The 24,556-nt window shown below is 43.2% G+C and overlaps 1 protein-coding gene across 10 annotated transcripts in view; it reads right to left on the bottom strand.

Annotated features, from left to right (window-relative positions):
* TRIM16 (tripartite motif containing 16) overlaps positions 1-11,017 on the bottom strand; it is a 55,102-nt gene extending 44,085 nt beyond the window's left edge. Inside the window, exons 1-7 of one of the 10 annotated variants that reach the window (XM_063798985.1) lie at positions 10,902-11,011; positions 9,742-9,863; positions 9,560-9,657; positions 7,571-7,659; positions 5,930-5,999; positions 4,258-4,402; positions 3,859-3,960 (exon numbers count right to left, since the gene is read on the bottom strand). Coding sequence is in view for 4 of the 10 variants with exons in the window: in XM_024350466.2 (XP_024206234.2) it covers positions 7,571-7,659; positions 9,742-9,829 (177 nt within the window). In the remaining 6 variants the exon portion in view is untranslated. Of the gene's footprint in view, positions 1-3,858; positions 3,961-4,257; positions 4,403-5,929; positions 6,000-7,570; positions 7,660-9,559; positions 9,658-9,741; positions 10,817-10,901 lie in introns of those variants that run through there. The other 9 variants (XM_063798986.1, XM_063798987.1, XM_063798981.1 and 6 more) reach the window with 9 other exon arrangements.
* Positions 11,018-24,556: the final 13,539 nt, after the last annotated feature.

Genomic DNA, 24,556 nt, shown 5'->3' with positions numbered 1-24,556 from the left:
GAGTGGTCTGTCTCACCGCTAATTTTCAGAACAAAAATCCTCTCTTCTCTAACTTCAGTTGTGCCTTCTGTAATTCAAGCCCTGTTGAATTTCAAGCTGTACTAACACCGACTTCTTTAAACAGAAGAGAAGGATAGGAAAGCAGGTGAGGAGAGAGAGTTCAGAATAGCCCTTTTAGTGAGAAAAATAGAAAGCAGGGAAATCTCAGGTTCTGGCTAGTACACTGGGAATGATATGGGAAAGTCAAGGGACTCCAATCCTATACAATTGGATTACTCTCAGGTAACTGAAATGCGTCTAAAACAGGAAGAAAAAAAAAAGGCAGGGAAAATAATTCATGGAAACCAAAAAAGTGACTCTAACATCAATTTAAGCTTAGGAAGATTTGAAAGAAAAAAAAAAGTTTGCATGTAAGTGTTGAGTCACAGCATAACCAAAAAATAATGCCTGGCTTTATTAGGTACACATAAAATTTCTTAGAGCCATATACAGGAATTTTTATCAGGCAGCCTCAAGTAACTTAATCTGGTGATAGTCTGATACAAATTCATATGACCATTTTTTTTTAAATGTTTTCTACAAGTGTTGACTCAATCTTCCCTAACTCTTCTGTTGGGATTGCATAATAGTTACTATGTAAGGCTGACAGTTTCCAAGGTAAATGGTTCTTACTTTCTGAGAACTGATAGTTATAATTTCAGCCTTAAGGAAGGGGAAAAAAAAGAAAATTCTAAGAAAGGGGAGATGGAAAAAGCAAAATAGATTCCTCATCAACAGAAGACACAATAGGCCGGGCGCGGTGGCTCACGCCTGTAATCCCAGCACTTTGGGAGGCTGAGACGGGCGGATCATGAGGTCAAGAGATTGAGACCATCCTGGCCAACATGGTGAAACCCTGTCTCTACAAAAAATACAAAAATTAGCCGGGCATGGTGACGGGCACCTGTAGTCCCAGCTACTTGGGAGGCTGAGGCAGGAGAATCACTTGAACCTGGGAGGCGGAGGTCACAGTGAGCTGAGATCATGCCATTGCACTCCAGCCTGGTGACAGAGCAAGACTCCGTCTCAAAAAAAAAAAAAAAAGACACAATAACATTAAAGAGCTATTTTGAGATAAGTGAAAAAAGATTTCTGAAAAGGTAGATGTAACAGAGTTTGGCCCCATTTTTGATGTCTGGCCATTGACAGCATTTAAGTTTCCACCATTTTCTATTCTCCCCTCCTCCACACTGCCCCACCGCACACCTGGTGCTTTAGATAAAGAAATCCATGGGCATCTCCTGAGCTCCCAGCACTGGCAGGAAGCTTGAATCCCTCAAGCCCACAGATCGAATGCTCTCCAGCCCCACTCCCTAGCCACTTTAAAGGCCCAGCCTCCTCTCTGTTCTTGCCATTTTGGACCAGCTTTCATCTATCCTGCTCTCCCCAGAAACCCTGTGTATGAATAGTAAACTTTCAAGTTCTCTTAGTGTGTGAAATGTCATCAGTCTTGACATCTGGCCTATTAACTGGGTCCCTCATCTCCCAGGGGGTGATCACAAAACAGTGGGATGAGGTAAAGCAAACAAAAGCTGCCCACAGGAGGGTATGAGCTGGGGGCAGGAATGACTACAGATTAAGGCAAAGTTTTATAGGAAGGTGGTATTAGGATATGTAATTAGCTATGAGCTTCTTTATTTTGTTTGGACATGGCACTATTTCCATCAGTACAAGAAGGGGCAACAAGCTCAGTTCTGCACAACTAGAATTTCTTGGCTTATTCCTGAGGCCAGTGAAGGGGGGTAAAATCACTGCATGGTGACAGCAGTCATTTCAGGTACAGATAAAAATACACACATATACATATAAAAATTGAGCTTTAGAGTCTATTAGGCTAGTCCAGATTTCAGTTCAGTGTTTCTTCACTTGGATTTGTGATATTCTGATAGCTTTGCAAGAGAAAATAACCGGGGTAGGAGAGGAGGGATTTTCATCTCTTAAAATATAATAAAGCATCGCCACTGTAACAACCTATAAAAGTATAATTCTTTGGTATTTAACAAAATGAAGAGTCTGAGTGGATTTGTCCAGACATTCAGGGAGATTCTCCACTGTGAAGTCTCTGGTGTCTAATGAGGGCTGAACTACACGAAAGCTCTGTCACATTTATGTGACAGAACTCATACCGGAGAAAAACCCTACAAGTGTAAAGAATGTGGTGAAGCCTTCAGTCAGAGCTCAACTCTTACAAAACATACAAAAGTCTACACTGGAGAGAAACCCTACACCTGTAAAGACTGTGGGAAAGCCTTCAGCCAGAGTTCATCTCTTACCCAGCATCAGAGGGTTCATACTGGAAAGAAACCATTTGATTGTCAGGAGTGTGGGAAAGCCTTCAGTAAAAGCGCCCATGTTACCCAACATCAGAGGATCCACACTGGAGAGAAGCCCTGTGTATATATACATACATATGTGTATATACACATACGTATATATACATGTGTATATACATATATATTTGCATATATAATATAAAATATATATATTATATACTATACATATATATATACATTTTTTTTACAGATACTTGAATGTTTGTGTTCGTTAGAGTTCTAGGCTCTCTTGTAACTCTTTTTGTGCTCTTTGGGTGATATTATCCACTCCCATGGCTTCAATTTCATCCATTCTCAGGCAACACCCAAATCTGTACCACCAGTTAAGATCTCTTTCCTTTACTAAGATACATTTGGCATGTCGTCCTTATATTCATCTAGCCTCCAGACATTACCACTTAGAGCAGGTTTTCTCAACTGCAGCACTATTGACGTTTTAGACAGACAAGTCTTTGTGTGGGGCCCTGTCCTGTGCATTGTAGGATGTTTAGCAGCATCCCTGGACTCTACTCACGAGATGCCCATAGCACACTTCAGACATTGCCAAATGTCCCCTGGGGGGCAAACTTGCCCCTCGTTAAGAACCACTGGTTTAGACTTATTATAGACACTTCAAACAACTTAAGATAAACTGAACTCATCTTCCACTCCCTAAATTTGCTACTTCTCCTGTGTTTTCCATCTCAGGGAAGAGAACTTCCATTCACCTACACATCCAGACCAGAAACCTGAGAATTTTTTCTTTTTTTTTTTTTTTTTCTTGAGACGGAGTCTCGCTCTGTCACCCAGGCTGGAGTGCAATGGCATGATCTCGGCTCGCTGCAAGCTCCACCTCCTGGGGTTCACGCCATTCTCCTGCCTCAACCTCCCAAGTAGCTGGGACTACAGGTGCCCGCCACCACGCCCGGCTAATTTTTTGTATTTTTAGTACAGATGGGGTTTCACCATGTTAGCCAGGATGGTCTCCATCTTCCTGACCTCGTGATCCGCCCGCCTCGGCCTCCCAAAGTGCTGGGATTATAGGCGTGAGCCACCGCACCTGGCCGAAACCTGAGAATTTTCTTTGTTACTCCCTCACCTCTCAAATCTACACAACAAATTATGTCAATTTTATATCCTTAAAATTATTCAAATTCTTTCCTTCTCTTCATATTTCTTATATAGCAGAAAACTAGGTAGGATAAGGACAGAGTAAATGAAGAAGTGATTCCAGCTACTAAAGAGGAAATGGGAATAGCCTCATAAAATGCCTCAGGATGAGGCACAAAGCTGATCTCTGGATCATGTGTTGGGCTTATAACTTTAAGGAGGAAGTATGTCTTCCTTGAGTCTGGGAAGAAATAAAGAGGTAAGCTATTAGGATTCTGATGTGGTCAAGTGAAGATGAGACTGCAGGGGGATTCAACATTTTCTACAGGCCCGGAGGATTTGGGAAGAACCCCTAACTCTTATTTCTAAAGATGCAATCCGCCTTGTTCTCACTTACGTGTACAGCTGCTTCTTGGCACCTCTCCCTCCTGCATTTGCGTTCGTGGGCTTACCACTTCTTCCAACTAGGAGATGATACCAGGTTTGGAAAATGGAAATCCTACTCAAGAGATACAAACAGAATGTAATTTTAAGTTCAAAAGAGAAAGGACCACTCTATTCTCAGTCCCACTCTGTTGCATTTTAGAGAGGAGAAAATGAAATAACTAATTGTCAAAAGCAATTAAATAATTTCTACCCAAGTAGGGTGAGAAACAGTTTAAGGATCTGATCTGGATTCTGTGGGGGAAAATAACCAAAGCCTCATTTGTTATCATCCCCTAATAGAAGCAAGGGAATCTTTAGAAGGCAAAGGTATCCTGAAAGGTCAATCTGGGGTGGAAGGACCCAAGCTCACCCAAGGAGACCAGGTTCCTATAGTTCTCCAGCATTACATCCCTGTACAAGACTCTGAGCAAGGTCCAGTTCTCTCCATTCTTCCTAGTGAAGTTCACAGCCACATCCCTGAATGACATAAAGCCCTGAAACACCTGCATGGGGTTCTGAAGAAAAAGTTAAATGAGGCATACTTAGGGGAGACTGATGGGATGGAGAGGAAATAGATTAAACTATGTTCACAGTGTCAAAGAAAAGATTTTATTGACTCGTATATTAAAGAATCTTAAAATCTTAAAATGCATATACCCCTTTGACATAATTTGATAGTTTTGTTTTACAGTAATTTTATATATAGAACTCAATTATAAGAAAACTATCGGCTGGGTGCAGTGGCTCACGCCTGTAATCCCAGCACTTTGGGAGGCCGAGGCGGGCAGATCACGAGGTCAGGAGATCGAGACCATCCTGGCTAACACGGTGAAACCCCATCTCTACTATAAATACAAAAAAAATTATCCAGGCATGGTGGCGGGTGCCTGTAGTCCCAGCTACTCGGGAGGCTGAAGCAGGAGAATGGCATGAACCCGGGAGGCAAAGCTTGCAGTGAGCCAAGATCATGCCACTGCACTCCAGCCTGGGCAACAGAACGAGACTGTCTCAAAAAAAAAAAAAAAGAAAACTATCAGAAATATGGAGAGTTATAAACAAAGAATCATATCTATTTATACCTTACAATAGAAAAACAGAAAAATCATTCTAAATAACCTAAATGTTTGAGAACAGTGCTACGAGCTGCTAACTGTCCATGAAAATATACCTCCTCCTCTCCTTTCTAGGTATACAAACATTTCCCAACCTCCTGTAGTTAGACCTGGCCATGAGATCCTAACCAATGGAATGCAAGCAGGAGTGATGTGCGCCCTTTCCAGGCCTGACTCACGTATATTCCTCCATGCTGTTTTCCCCTTCTGATTGGCTGGTAGGGCCATGAGCCCCAGAGTGAGTTTGGAAGCCATGTGGTAAAGAGGCTAGAGCTTCAGATAGCTCAGGTCCCTGAATGGCCATCCTATCAATCTATATACCCAGTCACATGGCTATGACAGCAAACAATACACTTCTATTGTATTAAGGCCATATATATTTTGGGTCTATTGGTTACAACACTTATTAGTAAGCCAACCCAAACTAATTCAGAAATCAGCACCTTCAAGTGGGAGATATCATAATAAAAAGTTCAAATACACAGGTGGCATTGGATTGACAGTCAGGTGGCAAGCTTCAAAGAAAAGAATATTTACGACTGGAGAAATGCAGACTCTCCTTTTTTTTTTTTTTTTTTGAGATGGAGTCTCACTCTGTTGCTGGAGGGCAGTGGCCACGATGATCTCGGCTTACCGCAACCTCCATCTCCCATGTTTAAGCAATTCTCCTGCCTCAGCCTCTTGAGTAGCTGGGACTACAGGTGTGAGCCACCACGCCCAGCTACTTTTTTTTGTGTTTTTAGTAGAAACGGGATCTCACCATGTTGTCCAGGCTGGTCACGAACTCCTGACCTCAGGTGATCCGCCCACCTCGGCCTCCCAAAGTGCTGGGATTACAGGCATGAGCCACCACATCCAGCCAAAAGATGCAGACTCTTAATATACACTGGCAAACTAATTAGCAACTATGAGGGCAGGGCAAATGCTCACTGGGCCTGTGGCTCTAGAACAGGTTGGAAAGCGCCGGAATGCTCTTTGTGTAGAATGCTCCTGGATATGTCTGGCGAACAAAGAATGAGTTAAGTTCAGGAAACAATGTGTCAATTTTCAAGCCAAAACAAAAGAGAATAGAGTGCAGAAATCTGAGGCCTCACGTGGTTGGAAAAGCAAACTGTTTCTAGATCTCATACAGTGGGAAGTAAGTCTAACAAGAGTTTTGAGGAATAAAGGCCCACTACACCTGTTAACTAAACAAAGTGATTTAGCCCTGTAAAAAAAACGTCAGATTAAGGATGTGGCCTTCCCACCCAAGCCTATTGTTCAGCCGGCCTTAAGGTTATCTTCAGTTAAGTTGAGAGAGACACATGGTAAGTAAGAAACTAAGAAATAGGCCAAGCTGGCCGGGCGCGGTGGCTCACACCTGTAATCCCAGCACTGTGGGAGGCCGAGGCGGGCAGATCACAAGGTCAGGAGATCGAGACCATCCTGGCTAACACGGTGAAACCCTGTCTCTACTAAAAATACAAAAAATTAGCCGGGCGTGGTGGTGGGCACCTGTAGTCCCAGCTACTCGGGAGGCAGGAGAATGGCGTGAACCTGGGAGGCGGAGCTTGCAGTGAGCCGAGATGGCGCCACTGCACTCCAGCCTGGGCGAGACAGCGAGACTCTGTCTCAAAAAAAAAAAAAAAGAAAAAAGAAAAAAAAAAAAAAGAAATAAGCCAAGCTTGAGAATTATATCTAGGAAAGAACTTTGAGTATAAGAAGCCTTTAAGTTTTTGTGGAACAACACCTCCGTGATTTCAATGTACTGACTTTTTTCCTATGCCAGAGGAATCAGTATCTTGCTTCGATTCTAAGTAATTTATGTCACTAACTTTCTATAAATCTTTCAAGAATTTACTCAGGCTTCAGGACCCACATCAAATCTCACTACTTTCATTAGCCTAGGAGCTGCTTAAAAGGACTTTAAAATGCTAGCTGAATGAATAAAACCTTCCTAAATCTCTCCCAGCCAGACACATTTGCTCCTGCTCCTCCAAGTCCATACAGCATTTTCCCTAAGACACTTTATTATTGAGTAGGCCCTTAATAATAAGGGCCCTTAATAATAAGGCCCTATTTAATAATACTAAATCTGCTGGTTTGTGCCACACAGATTTGTGTACATCTTTTCTCCCGAAAATATTCTAAGCAGATGCAAGCAAGAAATGCCTCACGTGCCTTTGCATATCTACGCCAAATGTCTCAAGTGAACAAAAAGAAGCTTGATTCTTACCCAACCATGTTCTAGGAGTCACGCTCCTCAATTATCTGCTAAAGAGGCCTCATTCCCATCCTGCCCCCACCATCCTTTCTCTACACTGCCAACTGATGGGCGAGGCTACCAAGCCTCCTGACCTTCACTGCTACTGCCATACAACTGAGGAACACTCAAACACCATCTCGTTGGCAGTCCATCCCACCTGCTTGATCCTTTCCTTTCAAACTGCTGTGGCTAATGTGGTTGACGAGCTTCATGCTAAGAGAAAAAAATTTGCTTCAGGAATTAAAATAAGATTTCTGAGAAGAGAAGAAAATCCCCAACTCAATTAAAATAAAATTTCCGAGAAGACAGGAAAATCCCCAGCTCACCTGGGACTCTGCTGTCCGGCAAAGAGCAGCCATATTTTCCTTCTTAAGATACCCCTTTTGGGAAAGGGCAGGGTCCTCAGAGGGCAGAACTGGAAGGAAATTGACATAAAGGAACCTGGTTTATCTTTATGTATCTCAAACCTATGAATTTAGAAACAGCCACTTATGAGAAAATGTGCCTCTGACCTTGGCTGTCCATAGCTTGAAGGATTTTACAGACATCTATGTAATGAGACTTCAAAGATAATCTCAGAGGATAGAATGAACATAAACTTAGGGAAAGGTATGACCATTAACTGGGCTCAGGATCTGCGTGAGCCACTGCTCTGAAAACGAGGTTCCCTGGGACCAAAAAACCCTAAAACCAAACAAGAAGTGCAGTGTTACAGTTGGAGAGGTGCTTAAAGACCTCCAGGCTCAACTCCTTTATTCGCAAATGGAGAAAGTGACCAATTTTGTAGAACAAGAAAAAGGGAGTCACAGCAGCAAAAGACAGCAGTGCCCACCCCAGCAGTCATGGTCACAGACACCTTTAGCCACCCCATCATGAGTATTCCAGGCCCACGGTGAGTCTGTGGCCATCTCAGGCCTGTTAACACCACACACGCTCCACTAAATTGTATGTGTCGTATCATTCACCACTGCATCCTAAGCACCGAGCACGGTGTACTTGGCAGACAGCAGTCCCTAAGTATTGTGAATGAATTAATGAATGAGCCCCAAATTCCCTTGGTCTGATTCTATGCCCAACAAGCAACCTTCTGCTCATAATTTACTTCTCCATTTTGATTTTTTTGCCTGTAGGGAGAGAACTGCTGATCCTATTACCTTTGAGCATTTCTTTGCGCTTATCTCTAGGTAGTAGGGTTACATGCTATTTATCTTATTCTACATATCATTCTATATTTTCCTAATATTTTACAGTTTATTATTTCTTCAATCCTCTCTCCACCCATCTCCAAAAAGCAGTACTTAAACCTCCTTGTGGATTTGTTTGGGGGAAGAAGTAGTTCTTTTAGGCCTCAGTTATTACCAAGTACAGGGTTTCACAATTTTGTAGAATTCATGCCTCCTGTAATCCTTTGTCATTGGAACTCTGGCTCTGGAGTCTGCCTGCCTACTGCCTTTACATCCTGGCACTGTGTAACCATAGCCAAGTTTCTTCTGGGCTTCAGTTTCCTAATTTTACAAAAGAGAATAATAATGGTACCTACGTTGCTACAATGTGCGTTAATGCACATAAACAGCCCAAACCAGTACCTGGTACAGAATAAGCACTCAGGAAAGGTCATTTAATCATCAGTTAATTATTATTCTCAATATTTTCTGCATATCAACATTAACCAAGACTTTATGGCGCTTTCTTTCTATACTTTGTTTTACGAGGAAAAAAAGGTATGATCAATATGTTTGGTCATACTCCCAAATCCCAACTTCCCCACAAGATGCCTGTCCCCTCCCTGTACTGGACACTGACAATCAGTCGGGGCTAAGGTAGAGTTAGGAACTCCTAAATTCCAGGACTTCCAGAAATCAGAGGGCCTGAGGGCAGGATATTATAGGAAAGTCAAACAGACTAGAGATAGACTATGGAAGTCCCTTCTAATTTGGGGGATCCCTTTGTATCTCCTTAAGAGAAAGCACTTTTTAAGAGAAAACTGAAAAAGAGCCAAGGAACAGTCTCTAATTCTGCCAGAAATGAGCAGCAGGGCCATGGACCCCGGGGACGCAGGCCCCAGCTCTAGCCCTGAGCTCATAGAGGTTCAAGGGACTAGGGCTCGCCCATGTGCTATAATGCCAAATCAAATCATCAGCCTCTCCATACCTATTTCTTTCTTCTCTTCCAAGGAGTCTGACTTATCCCCCCTTATCCTTCAGAAAGGCAGGTGGTATAATGGAAAGAGTACGGAAGCAAGGTATCTTCTTTTTTCAGAGTTTCAAATTAAAAGGGAATATTAGTAAAATCACCACCATTCTTCGCACACTCACCATGCACCAGGTGCTTTCCATAAATCAGTATTCACAGATGAGGAAACTGTTAACTTGCCCAAGGTCTCTGTGCTGCCCACACACATTTTACAAGGTTGCTGTAAAGAAAAACTAAAATGAGGTTGTGTGTGCATACTGCAGATTCTCGGCTAATGGCAGGACCCTTTATTTCTATTTCTTACCTCTGTTCTGGAGTTTGCAGGTCCAATCCTCCATAATCATAGCCTTTGCGCCACTATTTGGGTGTAGCAACCTTTCCGTTCTCCACATATCTTCCTGGGAATTGCCAGCATTCTGCCAGAAACTGTGGCAAGAGATTCTGGATTGAAGTTTTCCCCTTTTTCATTGTATTTATTTTTTCATTCTCTGAGACTCTACTCAGAACGCAGAGTCTGACGCAGTATCTTTTGAGCTAAAGCTAAACTCAAGAACTTCAGCAGCCATTTAATCTTCAGGAAGCCCTAAACACAGGCAAGTCTCAGTACCTTTATACCACCAGGGCCCTGCAGAGTCAGACACTGGGAACATAGACAGTTACAGACAACAGTAAGGATACTGTGCCTGATGAATACAAAAGTGCAGGGTGGTGGAAAGTGCCCTGCTGGGAGTGCCTGGATTCTAATTTCCACTATGTGCTAGTTGGCTGGGTGACCTACAACAAGCTACTTTTCATTCTTGGGTGTTTCCTTCTTACGTGCAAATGGGCAGATGGATGCCTACTATTAATAAAAGCAACAACTGATTGATCCCTTACTTGGTGTCTGGCCCTGTGTCAACTGTTGCATGTCAAAATTCCATTTAATCCTCACAACCACCACTTAATAGTAGGTACAACAAACCTCAAATTACAGGTAAAGAACACGAGACACAGAGAGTAACCTGCCTACACTCACATCAGAGCAATACCACTCTCTGAAAATGTGGATAAACAGATCTCTGATATCCATCCCCTCCTACGTTCACACTGTCAGTCTATAAAACGGTTCCACCACACTGCAGGCTGCAGAGACATAAGGGACGCGTTGGTGCCTAACCTGGCCCTGGTACAGGAGCCTTGGGCGCTACCTGCCTCACTTTCCAACCAAATGCTCCAGGGTATACGGGCCCTCAGCCGGTTTCCAAGCAAATGACCCGGAGGTGTCTCGGATAAGAAACACACATACACCCCACTCCCACACACACAAAACCCAAAGACACGCTCCAGGGGCAGAGGGGGCGCGTCAAGGTGGCCGAACCCTAGCTCCAGCAGAAGGAATTACAGTCAGATCAGGGGGCCGGGGAGAGACCCAAAAGGGAGCAACCGGGACCCCAAGTCTGACAATCCACTGCTGAACACACACACCCTGTCCAGCGTCTGCTCCTCCCCGGTCCAGACGCAGAGAGGGTGTCTGCTCTGGGGGACAGGGAGGACACAGAGTCGCCAGGCGCGGAGCTACTCCAGAGAAAGGGGCCGGAAACGGAAGTGCGCGCCGAGGCTCCTGGGAAATGTAGTCCGGAGCGGCCCGGGCGACAGAGCGAGATTCTCTCTCAAAACAAAAACAAAACAAAAAAACTAAACAATGTTAAAAGTGAAGTTATAGAGCGGAAATTTTTTTTTCTTTGAGACAGAGTCTCGCTCTGTCGTCAGACTGGAGTGCAGTGGCGCGATCTCGGCTCACTGCAACCTCCGCCTCCCGGGTTCAAGCGATTCTCCTCCTCAGACTCCCAAGTAGCTGGGATTACAGGCGCCCGCCACCATGCCCAACTAATTTTTTTTATAATTTTAGTAGAGACCAGGGTTTCACCATATTGGCTAGGCTGACCTCGAACTCCTGACCTCAGGTGATCCACTCACCTTGGCCTCCAAAAGTGCTGGGATTACAGGCGTCAGCCACCACGCCTCGCCCAAAAATTGTTTCTTATGCTTGATCTAGTCTGTTGTTAGAGTCTTGATTGTACTTTTCATTTAATTCATTGGATTCTTCAGTTCTAAGTTTTCTGTGCGGTTCTTTTTTATATCTCTGTAAATTCCTCATTCAAATTATGAATTTTCTTGATTTCATTGAATTGTGTAACTGTATGCTCTTGAATTCCACTGTTTCCTTAAGATTATTATTTTAAATTCTTTTTCTGGAACTTTGTATATTTTCTTTTTTTCTTTTTTTTTGAGACAGAGTCTCGTTCTGTCGCCCAGGCTGGAGTGCAGTGGCGCGATCATCTAGGCTCACTGCAAGCTCTGCCTCCCGGGTTCACGCCATTCTCCTGCCTCAGCTTCCTGAGTAGCTGGGACTACAGGCGCCCACCACCACACCCAGCTAATTTTTTTTTTTTTTTTTTTTTTTTTTTTTTGTATTTTTAGTAGAGACAGCATTTCACCGTGTTAGCCAGGATGGTCTTGATCTCCTGACCTCATGATCTGCCCGCCTCAGCCTCCCAAAGTGCCAGGATTACAGGCGTGAGCCACCGCACCCAGCCGGAACTTTGTATTTTTTCTTATGATTGGCATCTGTTACTGGAAATTATTGTGTTCTTCCGGAGGTGTTGTGCTCCTTGCTTTTTCATGTTTCATGTGTTTCTACATTTTTCTTTCTTCCTTCCTTCCTTTCTTTCTTTCTTTCTTTCTTTTCTTTCTTTCTTTCCTTCTTTCTTTCTTTCTTTTTCTTTCTTTTCTTTCTTTTTTTTGACAGAGTCTTGCTCTGTCGGCTGGAGTGCAGTGGTGAGATCTTGGCTCATGGCAACCTCTGCCTCCCGCATTCAAGGGATTCTCCTGCCACAGCCTCTGGAATAGCTGAGATTACAGGCATGTGCTGCCATGCCAGGCTAATTTTTGTATTTTTAGTAGAGACAGGGTTTCACCATTTTGGCCAGGCTGGTCTGGAACTCCTGAATGAACTCAAGCTATCTGCCCATCTCAGCCTCCCAAAGTGCTGGGATTACAGGCGTGAGCCACCGCACCCAGCTCTACACTGATTTATACATATATGATGAAACAATCACCTCTTCCAATTTCATGGAGTAGGTTCTGTAGGGAAAGATTTATTCATATGGGTCTTGGGGTGTTGCTTCAATGGAGTGTGTTGGCTTTTGTTCTAGGTGGATGCGGTAGTGTATTCTCTATGTAAGTTTCTTCAGCAGTAATACATGCTAGTGATGGGCCGGGCGTGGTGGCTCACTCCTGTAATCCCAATCCTTTGGAAGGCTGAGGCAGGTGGATCATGAGGTCAGAAGTTCTAGAGCAGCCTGGCCAAGATGGTGAAACCCCATCTCTATTAAAAATACAAAAATTAGCCAGGAGCGGTGGCAGGCACCTGTAATCCCAGCTACTTGGGAGGCTGAAGCAGGAGAATCGCTGGAACCCAGGAGGCAGAGGTTGCAGTGAGCCGAGATCATGCCACTGCACTCTAGCCTAGGTGACAGAGAAAGACTCGGTCTCAAAAAAAAAAAAAAAAATGCTAGTGACATTTGTGAATGTCTCAGTGGCCTAGGCTAAGAGGTGGTGATGGCGGTCGTGTGGCTTTTGCACAGGGCTATTTCTCAAGTCAGGGGCTCATTTGTGTACATGGTGGGTCAGCCAACTTGGGGTTTGGCTCACTGGGGTTGGGGCTATGGGACTGCTAACTCTGGGTGGGGACACGAATGCATTGTTGCTTGGCCAGCCTAGAGGGTGCCTGCCAGTGATGGCCTGTGGTACTGTTTCTCAGACCCTGGACACAGGAGCACAGCTGCTTGGCTGTCCTGGGAACATGTCTTCTAGGCGAAGCCTGTGGAGCTGTTATTTAGGCTTGCAACAAAGGCACAAAGCTGCTTGGCTGGCCGGGAGATGTGTGTCCTGGAGTGGCCCATGGGACTGTTTCTCAGGCCTGGGATGTAGGCACACTGCTCAGCTTACCTGGGGGGGTGTCTGTCTGGGGCAGCCTGTGAAGCTGTTTCTCAGGCCCTGAACATGGACACATGGCTTCTCAGCTGGCCTGGGTGCATGTCTGCTAAGCATGGCCCACAGGGTTTTTCTCAGGTTCAGGATGTGGGCTCATAGCTTCTTGGTTGGCCAGGGGTGGCCCGAAAGGCTTTTTCAGGCTGGCAATGTGGGGGTACAGCTACTGGATCAGCCTTAGGGTGTGCCTTCCAGGGGCACCCTGTGGGATTGTTTCTCAGGCCTGGGATGTGGTTGGACAGCTGGTCAGCCAGCCTGAAGGGCATGTCTGCAGGAAGTGAGCCACAATGCTGGATCATAGGCCCTGATCACGGGTGTGGGGGCTTTGGGTAGGACAGAGGCATGTCAACAATGGGAGTGGGTACCACAGGGTTGTTTCTCAGGCTGTGGGCACAGGATTATAGACATTCTGCTGATAGGGCAGCATGTCACCTGCTTGGTGGCTCAAGGACCTCTCCTGCTTTGTGGAGGGTGGTCAGCAGTTTGGCTGGCTCAAGAGCATATTTGCCCTGGGTGGGATTGCCACATAGTTCCTCTGTCTCAAAGTGCAGATGGTTGGGGTCGTCTTCTCTGTTGCGCAGGACCAGAATCACAGTTGATCCTAAGCCCAATCTATGCATAGTGGGATTATGGAGTTTAGCCATCCTTGTGAGATTTGTAGAAAGAAGATGGAGCCCTGATGCCGCAGAGGTGCAGTGGCTACTGACCCCATAGGATGGTGCACTCCAAAGGTGGCTATAGTCTCAAGATGGCACAGTGCTGCTGATGCCACAGCTTGACTCACAGTGGGTGAGTGGAGGTTGGGAGCACACACTTTCTGTTCCTAATCCAGAGCAGTGTGGTAGCAAGAATTTCAGACAGCTCTCAAAACTAGGCTCAGGGCTTTCAAGGACTGTGGCATTCTCCTGTAGTAAGGACTGTGGGTAAGGCAATGGGGGCTGGTGGAGTTGTTCTGCTTACCCTTTTCCTGTAAGGGGAAGTCCCTCCTGTCTCCAGGCTGATTGAAGCTGGGTGGAGCAGATGGGGCTGCAGAGGCTGGGTAACTCTGCACTGCTCTCCTGGATTTCCAATCACCTCAGCTGCCTCTGCACTCCCCCACTGCACTCCAGTGCTTTCCCTTCAACATTTCAGTAAAATTTTAGCTGTTTTACCTGTTTATTCATCGCCTTGGTCCTTCCTGGATAGGAGGAGCAGGAGCAAGATCCATACATCTCTAGTCAGCCATCTTGCTCTATTTCCAGCTCTTTCTTTGTTATAAACTTTCCTTAATCTAAATTAAGAAATTAATTTTTAACCTAATTATGAACAGATATTGAACGTTATCAATGATTTCTATTGACTTAGTTATTTGGTTTTACTTTTCCTTAAGAATCCATTAATGTAGCAAATTTCATATCTAGATTTTCTGATGTTAAAATCAACTTGATCATGATATAGGTTAAATTCAGTTGGCTGGCCGGGTGCAGCGGCTCACGCCTATAATCCCAGCACTTTGGGAGGCCAAGGCAGGTGGATCACCTGAGGTCAGGAGTTCAAGACCAGCCTGACTAACGTGGTAAAACCCATCTCTACTAAAAATAGAAAAATTAGCTGGGAATAGTGGCTGGCACCTGTAATCCCAGCTACTCAGAAGGCTGAGGCAGGAGAATTGCTTGAATCCGGGAAGCAGCGGTTGCAGTGAGTCAAGATCATGCCATTGCACTCCAGCCTGGGTGACAGAGTGAGACTCCGTCTCAAAAAAAAAAAAAATTCAGTTGGCTGGCCAGGCGCAGTGGCTTACACATGTAATCCCAGCACTTTGAGAGGCCAAGGCGGGTGGATCACAAGGTCAGGAGATCAACACCATCCTGGCTAACACAGTGAAACCCCATCTCTACTAAAAATACAAAAAAAAAAAAAAAAAAAAATTAGCCGGGCATAGTGGCAGGCGCCTGTAGTCCCAGCTACTCAGGAGGCTGAGGCAGGAGAATGGCATGAACCTGGGAGGCAGAGCTTGCAGTGAGCGGAGATCGTGGCACTGCACTCCAGCCTGGGCAACAGTATGAGACTCCGTTTCAAAAAAAAAAAAAAAGAGGCCGGGCACGGTGGCTCATGCCTGTAATGCCAGCACTTTGGGAGGCCGAGGCAGGCGGATCACGAGGTCAGGAGATTGAGACCATCCTGGCTAACACGGTGAGATCCTGTCTCTACTAAAAATACAAAAAATTAGCCGGTCGAGGTGGCGGGCACCTGTAGTCCCAGCTACTCGGGAGGCTGAGGCAGGAGAATGGCATGAACCTGGGGGGCAGAGTCTGCAGTGAGCCGAGAGACTCCGTCTCAAAAAAAAAAAAAGAAAGAAAAATTCAGTTGTCAGTTGGCTAATATTTTATTTAGGTTTTGTACTTATGTCCATAAGTAAAATTGGCTTATAATTTTCATTTTTATTCCTTGTATTATCTTTATCCATTTTAAGAACCAAGTTTATATTAAATTACTAAAATAAATCTGGCCGCTTTATCTCTTTTTATTCCTCTGAGTTGTTTTAGAACACCTTTTATATAAGATAGAGAAGATCGGTTCATTGAAAGTTTGGTAGAATTTGGAGTGTGTCCCCATATTTTAATTTCTTTTATGGTAATTGAGCTATTGAAGTTTCCAATTTCATTTTGTACCTTTTTATTTATTTCATATTTTCCTAAACTTATCTACTTCATCTATGCTTTCAAATGTATTGGTGCTTAATAATGTCCGTTGTGCCTCTCTTTCTGTTTATTCAATCTACAGTTGTATAACTTCATCTGCTCTCTTAAATTCATCATTAAATTCATCATTCTTATTTGAAGTTTGTGCATCTTATTAATCTATTCATTAAACCAGCTTTTCTCTTTGTTTGTTTTAAGATGGAGTCTCGCTCTGAAGATGGAGTCTTGCTCTGTCATCCAGGCTGGAGTGCAGTTGCGTGATCTCAGCTCACTGCAACCTCTGCCTCCCAGGTCCAAGCGATTCTCCTGCTTCAGCCTCCTGTGTAACTGGGATTACAGGCATGTGCCACCATGCCTGGCTAATTTTTGTATTTTTAGTAGAGATGGGGTTTCACCATGTTGGTCAGGCTGGTCTTGAACTCCTGACCTCAGGTGATCCACCCACTTCAGCCTCCCAAAGTGCTGGGATTACAGGTGTGAGACACCACGCCCAGCCCAGCTTTTGGTTTCAATAGTCTTTTTATTGGTTTTTGTGTACATGACTTCCTTGATTTTTGAGCATTTATTATTTCTGTATTTAGTATTCCTTTGGCTTAACCTGCTCCTTGAATAAACTTCTTAGCTCACTTGTTTCCAATTTTTCTTAAATGAATTTAAATTATAAATATTTTCTAAATACTCTTCTAGACGTACTCTAACATTTCTGAATAACTTGTGATTCAGGTTTAAGTATTTTTTAACTTCTTACACTATTTTCTCTTTAACCCCAAATTTACTTAGTATTGTGGGGTTTTCTTTATTTTTGTTTTTAATATTCAGAAAAAGTTTTAGCTCTCTTTTCTTTTTTATTTCTAATTTTATTGCATATCTTCAAAGAGCAATAGATCTGTGCTGTCCAAAATGACAGCCAATATAGCCATGTGTGTACCAAGCACTTGAAGTGTGCCTAGTCTGAATTGAGAAGCATTGTAAGTGTAAAAAACACCTCCAAATTATGAAGACAGTGCAAACAACATAAAGTATCTTATTGATAAGTTTGATATTGATTACAAGCTAAAATAAAATATATTGGATATGTTGGGTTAAACAAATATGTTTATGTAATTAATTTCACCTCTTTTAAAAGTTTTTAAAATAGAGCAACTAGGCCGGGCTCGGTGGCTCACGCCTGTAATCCCAGCACTTTGGGAGGCCGAGGTGGGCGGATCATGAGGGCAGGAGATCGAGACCATCCTGGCTAACAGAGTGAAACCCCGTCTCTACTAAAAAATAGAAAAAATTAGCCAGGCGTGGTGGCAGGTGCCTGTAGTCCCAGCTACTCGGGAGGCTGAGGCAGGAGAATGTCAAGAACCTGGGAGGCGGAGCTTGCAGTGAGCCAAGATCGTGCCACTGCACTCCAGCCCGGGTGACAGAGCGAGACTCCGTCTCAAAAAAAAAAAAAAAAAAAAGAGCGACTAAAAATTAAAATTACATATGTGGCTTACATTGTATTTCTCTCTATATATAGTGGTATTGATGCATGTGAATTATTTTAAATCTCACTGAAGAATCATCTGTATTTTAGCATATGGTCAACTTCCCTGAATAATGCATGCGTGCTAGAAAAGAATGTATATTCTCTGTTTGTTGCATGTAAAGTTGCATGTAGACCTATTATCTTGAGATTCATAATCCTGTTATTGAAACTCCTAAAGCTCTCCTTCCTTTTATCTTCTTGATATATTGGTTTTTCAGAGGATTATGTAAAATTTTCCTACTATAGTTATTGATTTTTCTTTCAGTCGTTATACCTTCTTGATCTCACATTCCTTTTATAAGTTTATAATGTGTCCAGACAAGGTGTTGTAGATTTATTTTTCCTCGTTCCTTCCTGCTGATTACTATGAACACTAGAAATAACAAACAAGAACTCTGACAGGTAGGAAAAGGAAATTGGACTGGGTAGACAGGGACCCCAGGACTGGAGGAACATCATGTTAGTGGGGCATCTTATAACCCCAAGCCTAGCAATAGAAGATGGCCCACGTAGACTTATTCCTCCCCCTGTGGAACAAGGGCCCCACTAACAACACCAGGTAAGCCTGGAGGGATTGATTGGAAACCCCACTAACCATAAGCAGCCAGAGGGGATCCCATCAGGCCTGAGACTCTCCTCTCCCATCTAGAGCAACAGGTGGATGGGCAGTACCATCACAGGGGACCTGCCACAGCAATCACAAGCCCAATCAGACCTGGGAATTCCTATTCTCCCACCCCAAACACACAGACACACTCACACACACACACACACACACACACCCCTAGAGACACCAGGTGGTTGGTTAGTACAGGCAGGTGGAAATCCCACCATATAGAGATAGAGGACTCCACACAGGAAGCACTCTACTTCCATATGGACTGAAGAATCCCTTTCCCCACCTTGGCCCAGACTGGGCAACCTCTTTCCACTCATTCAGGCAACACCAGCAGGGATCAGTAGATAACCCAGAGCGGACCAAAATAGTGACACAAAGGTTCTGAAGACTAAATAGTCACTGGAAGCACAGCCCACCACAAAAAGTAGACCAAGGCCTGTATACTATATACTAAACCTAAATAAATCTTCTAAAAAATGAAAGATTTAAATAGAACCCAAAGTGTCTTAATATCCAGAAATCAATCCAAAATTACCCATCATCCCAAGAAATAGGAATATCACAACTTGAAAGACAAAAGACAATCAACTAATGCTTATAGTGAGAAGAATCAGATTCTGGAATCATCTTGTCATGAGGGTTTAAAGCAGCCATCATAAAAAACAGTTTCAGTAAGAAATTACAAATTTTCTTAAAACTGATGAAAAAATAAAAAATCTTAGCAAAGAAATATGTTATAAAAAAAGAACCAAAATAAAATTATGAAATTAAAAATATACAATTACTAAAATATTTAAAACTCACTGGATGGGCTTGATAGTAGAGTGGAGATGACAAATAATAGAACCAGGGAACTTGAGGAGAGATCACTGTAATTTACCCAATCTGAACAACAAAAAGAAAATGGACTAAAAATAAATGAACACAGCCTCTGGACCTTTCTTTGGGACAATGACACAAGATCCAGGAATCTTAACATCAGAGTCCCAGGAGAGAAAAAAAAGAGTAGGACTGAGAATATTTAAAGAAATAGCAGAAAATAATTTCCCAAATCTGGTTTACGTTCCAAATTATGAAAGACATATACTTACAGATTCAAGAAGCTGAACGAACCCCAAATAAAGTCAAATAAATTCCTACCAAGACACATCATAATTAAAATGCTGCAAACTAAAGATAAAACAACTATTAACAGCAGCAGACAGAAATGTTTCCATTACATCCAGGGGAACACCAATTTGATGACACCAGGTTTCATGTTTGAAATCATGAAGTCCAGAAACAAATTACACATTCTTTAAGTGCTGTCAACTTGAAGAAAAAAAGAAAAGGAACTGCAAACTGTGAATTGTATCCAGTGAAATTATCCTTCAGGAATGAAGAGGAAATCCAGTCATTCTCAAATGTATGTAAACTACAAGAATTTGTCGCTATCAGATTTAGCCTTAAGGAATGGTTAAAGGAAATTCTCTAAACAAAAAGAATATAATAAATGAAAGTATCATGGAGTATCAGGAAGCAAGGAAGGAACAATAGAAAAAGTAAAAATAAGGTCAAATACAATAGGTCATACCTCTTCTCAAATTTTACAAAATAATGTCCATTTTTTGTCCATTATAATGTTTTTTTAATCTTGAGTTTAATTTTTTTTTTTTTTTTTTTGAGTTGGAGTCTCGCTCTGTTGCCTAGGCTGGAGTGCAGTGGTGCAATCTCGGCTCACTGCAACCTCTGCCTCCCAGGTTCAAGCAATTCTCCTGCCTCAGCCTCCCAAGTAGCTGGGACTACAGGCACCCACCACCACGCCCAGCTAATTTTTGTATTTTTAGTAGAGATGGGATTTCACTATGTTGGCCAGGCTGGTCTCAAACTCCTGACCTTGTGATCCTCCCACCTCAGCCTCTCAAAGTGCTGGGATTACAGTTGTGAGCCACTGCACCCAACCAAATTTAATTTTATTAATAATAACAGTGTTATCTGGCTATTTTTTGTTCATATTAGCCTGGTTTATATTTTGTAATAACTTGGATTTTAATATTTTTGTTTTGCTTGAATTCCAATGTATGTTTTGAAAAAAAATATTGCTGCATTTTGTTTTTTTTACTTATTAGTTTTTTTGTTGTTTTTTTTTTTGAGACAGAGTCTCGCTCTGTCACCAGGCTGGAGTGCAGTGGCACCATCTCAGCTCACTGCAACCTCCACCTCCCGGGTTCAAGTGATTCTCCTGCCTCAGCTTCCTGAGTAGCTGGGACTACAGGCGCCCACCACCATGCCTGGCTAATTTTTGTATTTTTAGTAGAGACAGGGTTTCACTATGTTGGCCAGGATGGTCTTGATCCCTTGATCTTGTGATCCACCCTCCTCGGCCTCCCAAAGTGCTGGGGTTACAGGCGTGAGCCACCGTGTCTGGCCCTACTTACTAGTTTTTAATCCAAATGGAGATTCTTAGCCTTTTGATAGATAAGTTTGACCCATTTACATTTATCGTGATAAATTATATTATAGGTCTTATTTTGTGTTTTCTTTTCTTTTTTTGAGACAGGGTTGTGTTTTCTCTTTTCCATACTTTCTGTTTCTTCTATTCCTCTTCTGTCAGTTTCCATGGAATAATCACTTCTTTTCTTTTTTCTTTTTTTTTTTTTCTGAGATGGAGTTTTGCTCTTGTTGCCCAGGCCGGAGTGCAACGGCGCGATCTTGGCTCACTGCAACCTCCGCCTCCCAGGTTCAAGTGATTCTCCTGTCTCAGCCTTCCAAGTAGCTGGGATTACAGGCATGCACCACCATGCCTGGCTAGTTTTGCATTTTTAGTAGAGACGGCGTTTCTGCATGTTGGTCAGGCTGGCCTCAAACTCCCAACCTCAGGTGATCCACCTGACTTGGCCTCCCAAAGTGCTGGGATTACAGGCGTGAGCCACTGCACCGGCCAGTCACTTTGAATATTATACATCCTATTTTTATTCTCCTGGCGCTTGTACCTAACTTATTAAAACCCACACCTATGTTTCTTCCCCACCTCCCATCCATTTTTTATGGTTGTGAACGTGTATTTTTTTATGCTGATCAGCCCAGGGTACTATATACAGCAAAACTATTTTTTTTCTTTCTTTTCTTTTTTTTTTTTTTTTTGGAGACAGAGTCTCACTCTCTTGGCCAGGATGGAGTACAGTGGCATGATCTCAGCTCACTGCAACCTCCGCCTCCCGGGCTCAAGCAATTCTCCTGCCTCAGCCTCCTGAGTAGCTGGGATTACAGGTGTGTGCCACCACGCCCGGCTAATTTTTGTATTTTTAGTAGAGATGGGGTTTCACCATGTTGGCCAGGCTGGTCTCAAACTCTTGACCTCAGGCAATCCGCCTACCTCGGCCTCCCAAAGTGCTGGGATTACAGGCGTAAGCCATCACACCCAGCCTTTTTTTTTCTTTTGAGACGGAGTCTCGCTCTATCTCCCAGGCTGGAGTGCCGTGGCATGATCTTGGCTCTCTGCAGCCTCCCCCTCCCAGGTTCAAGCAATTCTCCTGCCTCAGCCTCCTGAGTAGCTGTGATTACAGGTGCATGCCACTATGCCCAGATAGTTTTTTTTGTTCTGTTTTTTGTTTGTTTATTATCATTATTATTATTTTGAGACAGAGTCTCACTCTGTCACCCAGGCTGGAGTGCAGTGGCACAATCCGGGCTCACTGCAACCTCCGCCTCCCAGGTTCAAGCAATTCTCCTGCCTCAGCCTCCCGAGTAGCTGGGATTACAGGCATGTGCCACCATGCCCGGCTAATTTTTGTATTTTTAGTAAAGACAGGGTTTTGCCACGTTGGTCAGGCTGATCTTAAACTCCTGACCTTAAGTGATCCACCCACCTCAGCCTCCCAAAGTGCTGGGACTATGTGAGCCACTGCACCTGGCCAATGTTTTCTTTTTTGTATTTTTAGTAGAGATGGAGTTTCACCATATTGGCCAGGCTGGTCTTGAACTCGTGACCTCAAGTGATCCACCCACCTTAACCTCCCAAAATGCTGGGATTATAGGCGTGAGCCACCACACCCGGCCTAAAAACTGAAAATAGAACTACCATATGATTCAGCAATCCCATGACTGAGTGTTTATCCAAAGGAAAGGAAATGAGTATATCACAGGGATACCTGCACTTCCATGTTTATTGCAGCCATATTCACAATAGCAACTTAAGTGTCCATCAGTGGATGACTGGATAAAGAAAATGTGGTATATATACATAATGCAACACTATTTGGCCATAATAAAAAATGAAATACTATCATTTGCAGCAAGATGGATGTAACTGAAGGTCATCATGTTAAGTGAAATAAGCCAGGCATAAAAAGACAAGTACTGCATGTTCTCAGTCATATGTGGCAGCCAATAAAGTTCATCTTATGGAGGTAGAGAATAGAATGATGATTACCAGAGGCTGAGAAGGGTGTGGAGGGTGATGAAAAGGGATTGATTAACAGGTACAAACACACAGTTAGATAGAAAGAATAAGTTAGAATCTTTAATAACACAGTTAACAACAATATATCGTATATTTTAAAATCACTAGAAAAGAACATTTCAAATTTCCCCAACACAAGGAAATGATAAATGTTGAAGGTGATGAATATCCCAAATGCCCTGACTTGATTATTACATGTATTATGCATGTATCAAAATATCACATGTACCCCATAAATATGTACAAATATTATTTATCAATATTACATTTTCTTCTTGTAATCAGTCCTGCTATTGACAAATCAGATTTATTTATGTAATTATTATTTGTTGAGAAGCCACAAAATGCCAGGCACTGTTTTTTTTTTCACGTCGATACCTTTTTTTCTTCTCAACAATCAAAATACAAAGTTAAACACAATTGAGCCATTGTTTTGGTTATGCATAATGTGTATGCCTCCAAAAACAGAAGAAAAATAGGAAGAAGTACCCTCACTAAAGGTTCCCTGACTCGTCTTCCGGCAGATCCAACGAAGGGAGACTCAGGAAAATCACACTTAGAAAGCTGCCCAATGAGGTATTTATGCAAAAAGAGTGTTCTGGAATTAAGAACATACTTTTATATTCCTGTATTTCTCAAAGAGATCAGAAAAGTAAATCACACACATTGAATTTTATTATTTTGTAAAAGAGGCCTCTGCCCCTTTAGAAAAATGAAATGAGGGGAGACAGCCCACGGTGGGGGTTTTAATTGGAAGAAGTCCTTGGCCAGAAACAGTCCTGAATGTTTAACCTCTGCCTTTCAGGAGAGAGGTCTGAATTTTATCATCTGGGGGGTGGGATGAAGGTCGGGGACTGAGCTGGAGGTCTTTAGGCTTGGTCAGGTGACAACACAAATCAACGTGTCGCTCAGGCTCCATAGCTGCTGGATGGCTTTTAGGGTGTCAGATGTTTGGGGAGACGGAGGGAACAGAGCACTGCAAAGATACTTTATTCCCATCTACTGGGAAAAATATGCTGGAAGTATTCAGCTTCAGGTCATGAATTCGACCTGCTGTAGAGGTGTAGGTTTTTGGTTTTTTTTTTTTTTGAGACGGGGTCTCACTCTGTCCCCAGGCTGGAGTGCAGTGGCGCGATCTCAGCTCACTGCAAGCTCCGCCTCCCGGGTTCACGCCACTCTCCTGCCTCAGCCTCCCGAGTAGCTGGGACTACAGGCGCCTGCCACCACGCCCGGCTAATATTTTGTATTTTTAGTAGAGACGGGGTTTCACCGTGTTAGCCAGGATGGTCTCGATCTCCTGACCTTGTGATCCGCCCGCCTCAGCCTCCCAAAGTGCTGGGATTACAGGCGTGAGCCACTGCACCCGGCAGAGGTTTAGGTTTTTTCAGGTTCTCTCATCAGCAACCCACTGGAAGGTAAGTGTGGGGAATGCACCAGTTAGTTCCCACTGTCCGGGCTGATGGAGATCTGACACTACCTGGTACTATTCCAGGCACTGTTTTTAACACTGAGGATTTTTTTTTTAATTGTGATTGTTTTCTTTTGTAGGTGATCTATGTTTTGTTTCTGGAAGGCTTTAGAATTTCTTCGTTAGATTTCACCGTAATATGTGGTGCCTTTTCATAATTTTGTTTGACTCTCTATGAATAATTTCAATATGAAGTATTTAATTTTTTATTTTTCCATAATTCTTGATTATTTCTTAAAATAGTTCCACCTCTCTGTTCTTCTTTCCTTATGGATTCTCATAAAGTCTAGTCAGCCTCCATACTGCTTAATATTTCTTTCGTATTTTTCAACTTTTTCTCCCTTCCTGATATCTTCTGGAAG

The sequence above is a fragment of the Pan troglodytes genome, chromosome 19, assembly GCF_028858775.2.
Source record: "Pan troglodytes isolate AG18354 chromosome 19, NHGRI_mPanTro3-v2.0_pri, whole genome shotgun sequence".
Classification (NCBI taxonomy): Eukaryota; Metazoa; Chordata; class Mammalia; order Primates; family Hominidae; genus Pan; species Pan troglodytes.
Note: the sequence above shows the minus strand (reverse complement) of the source record. Positions and strands in the feature narration are given on the sequence as shown.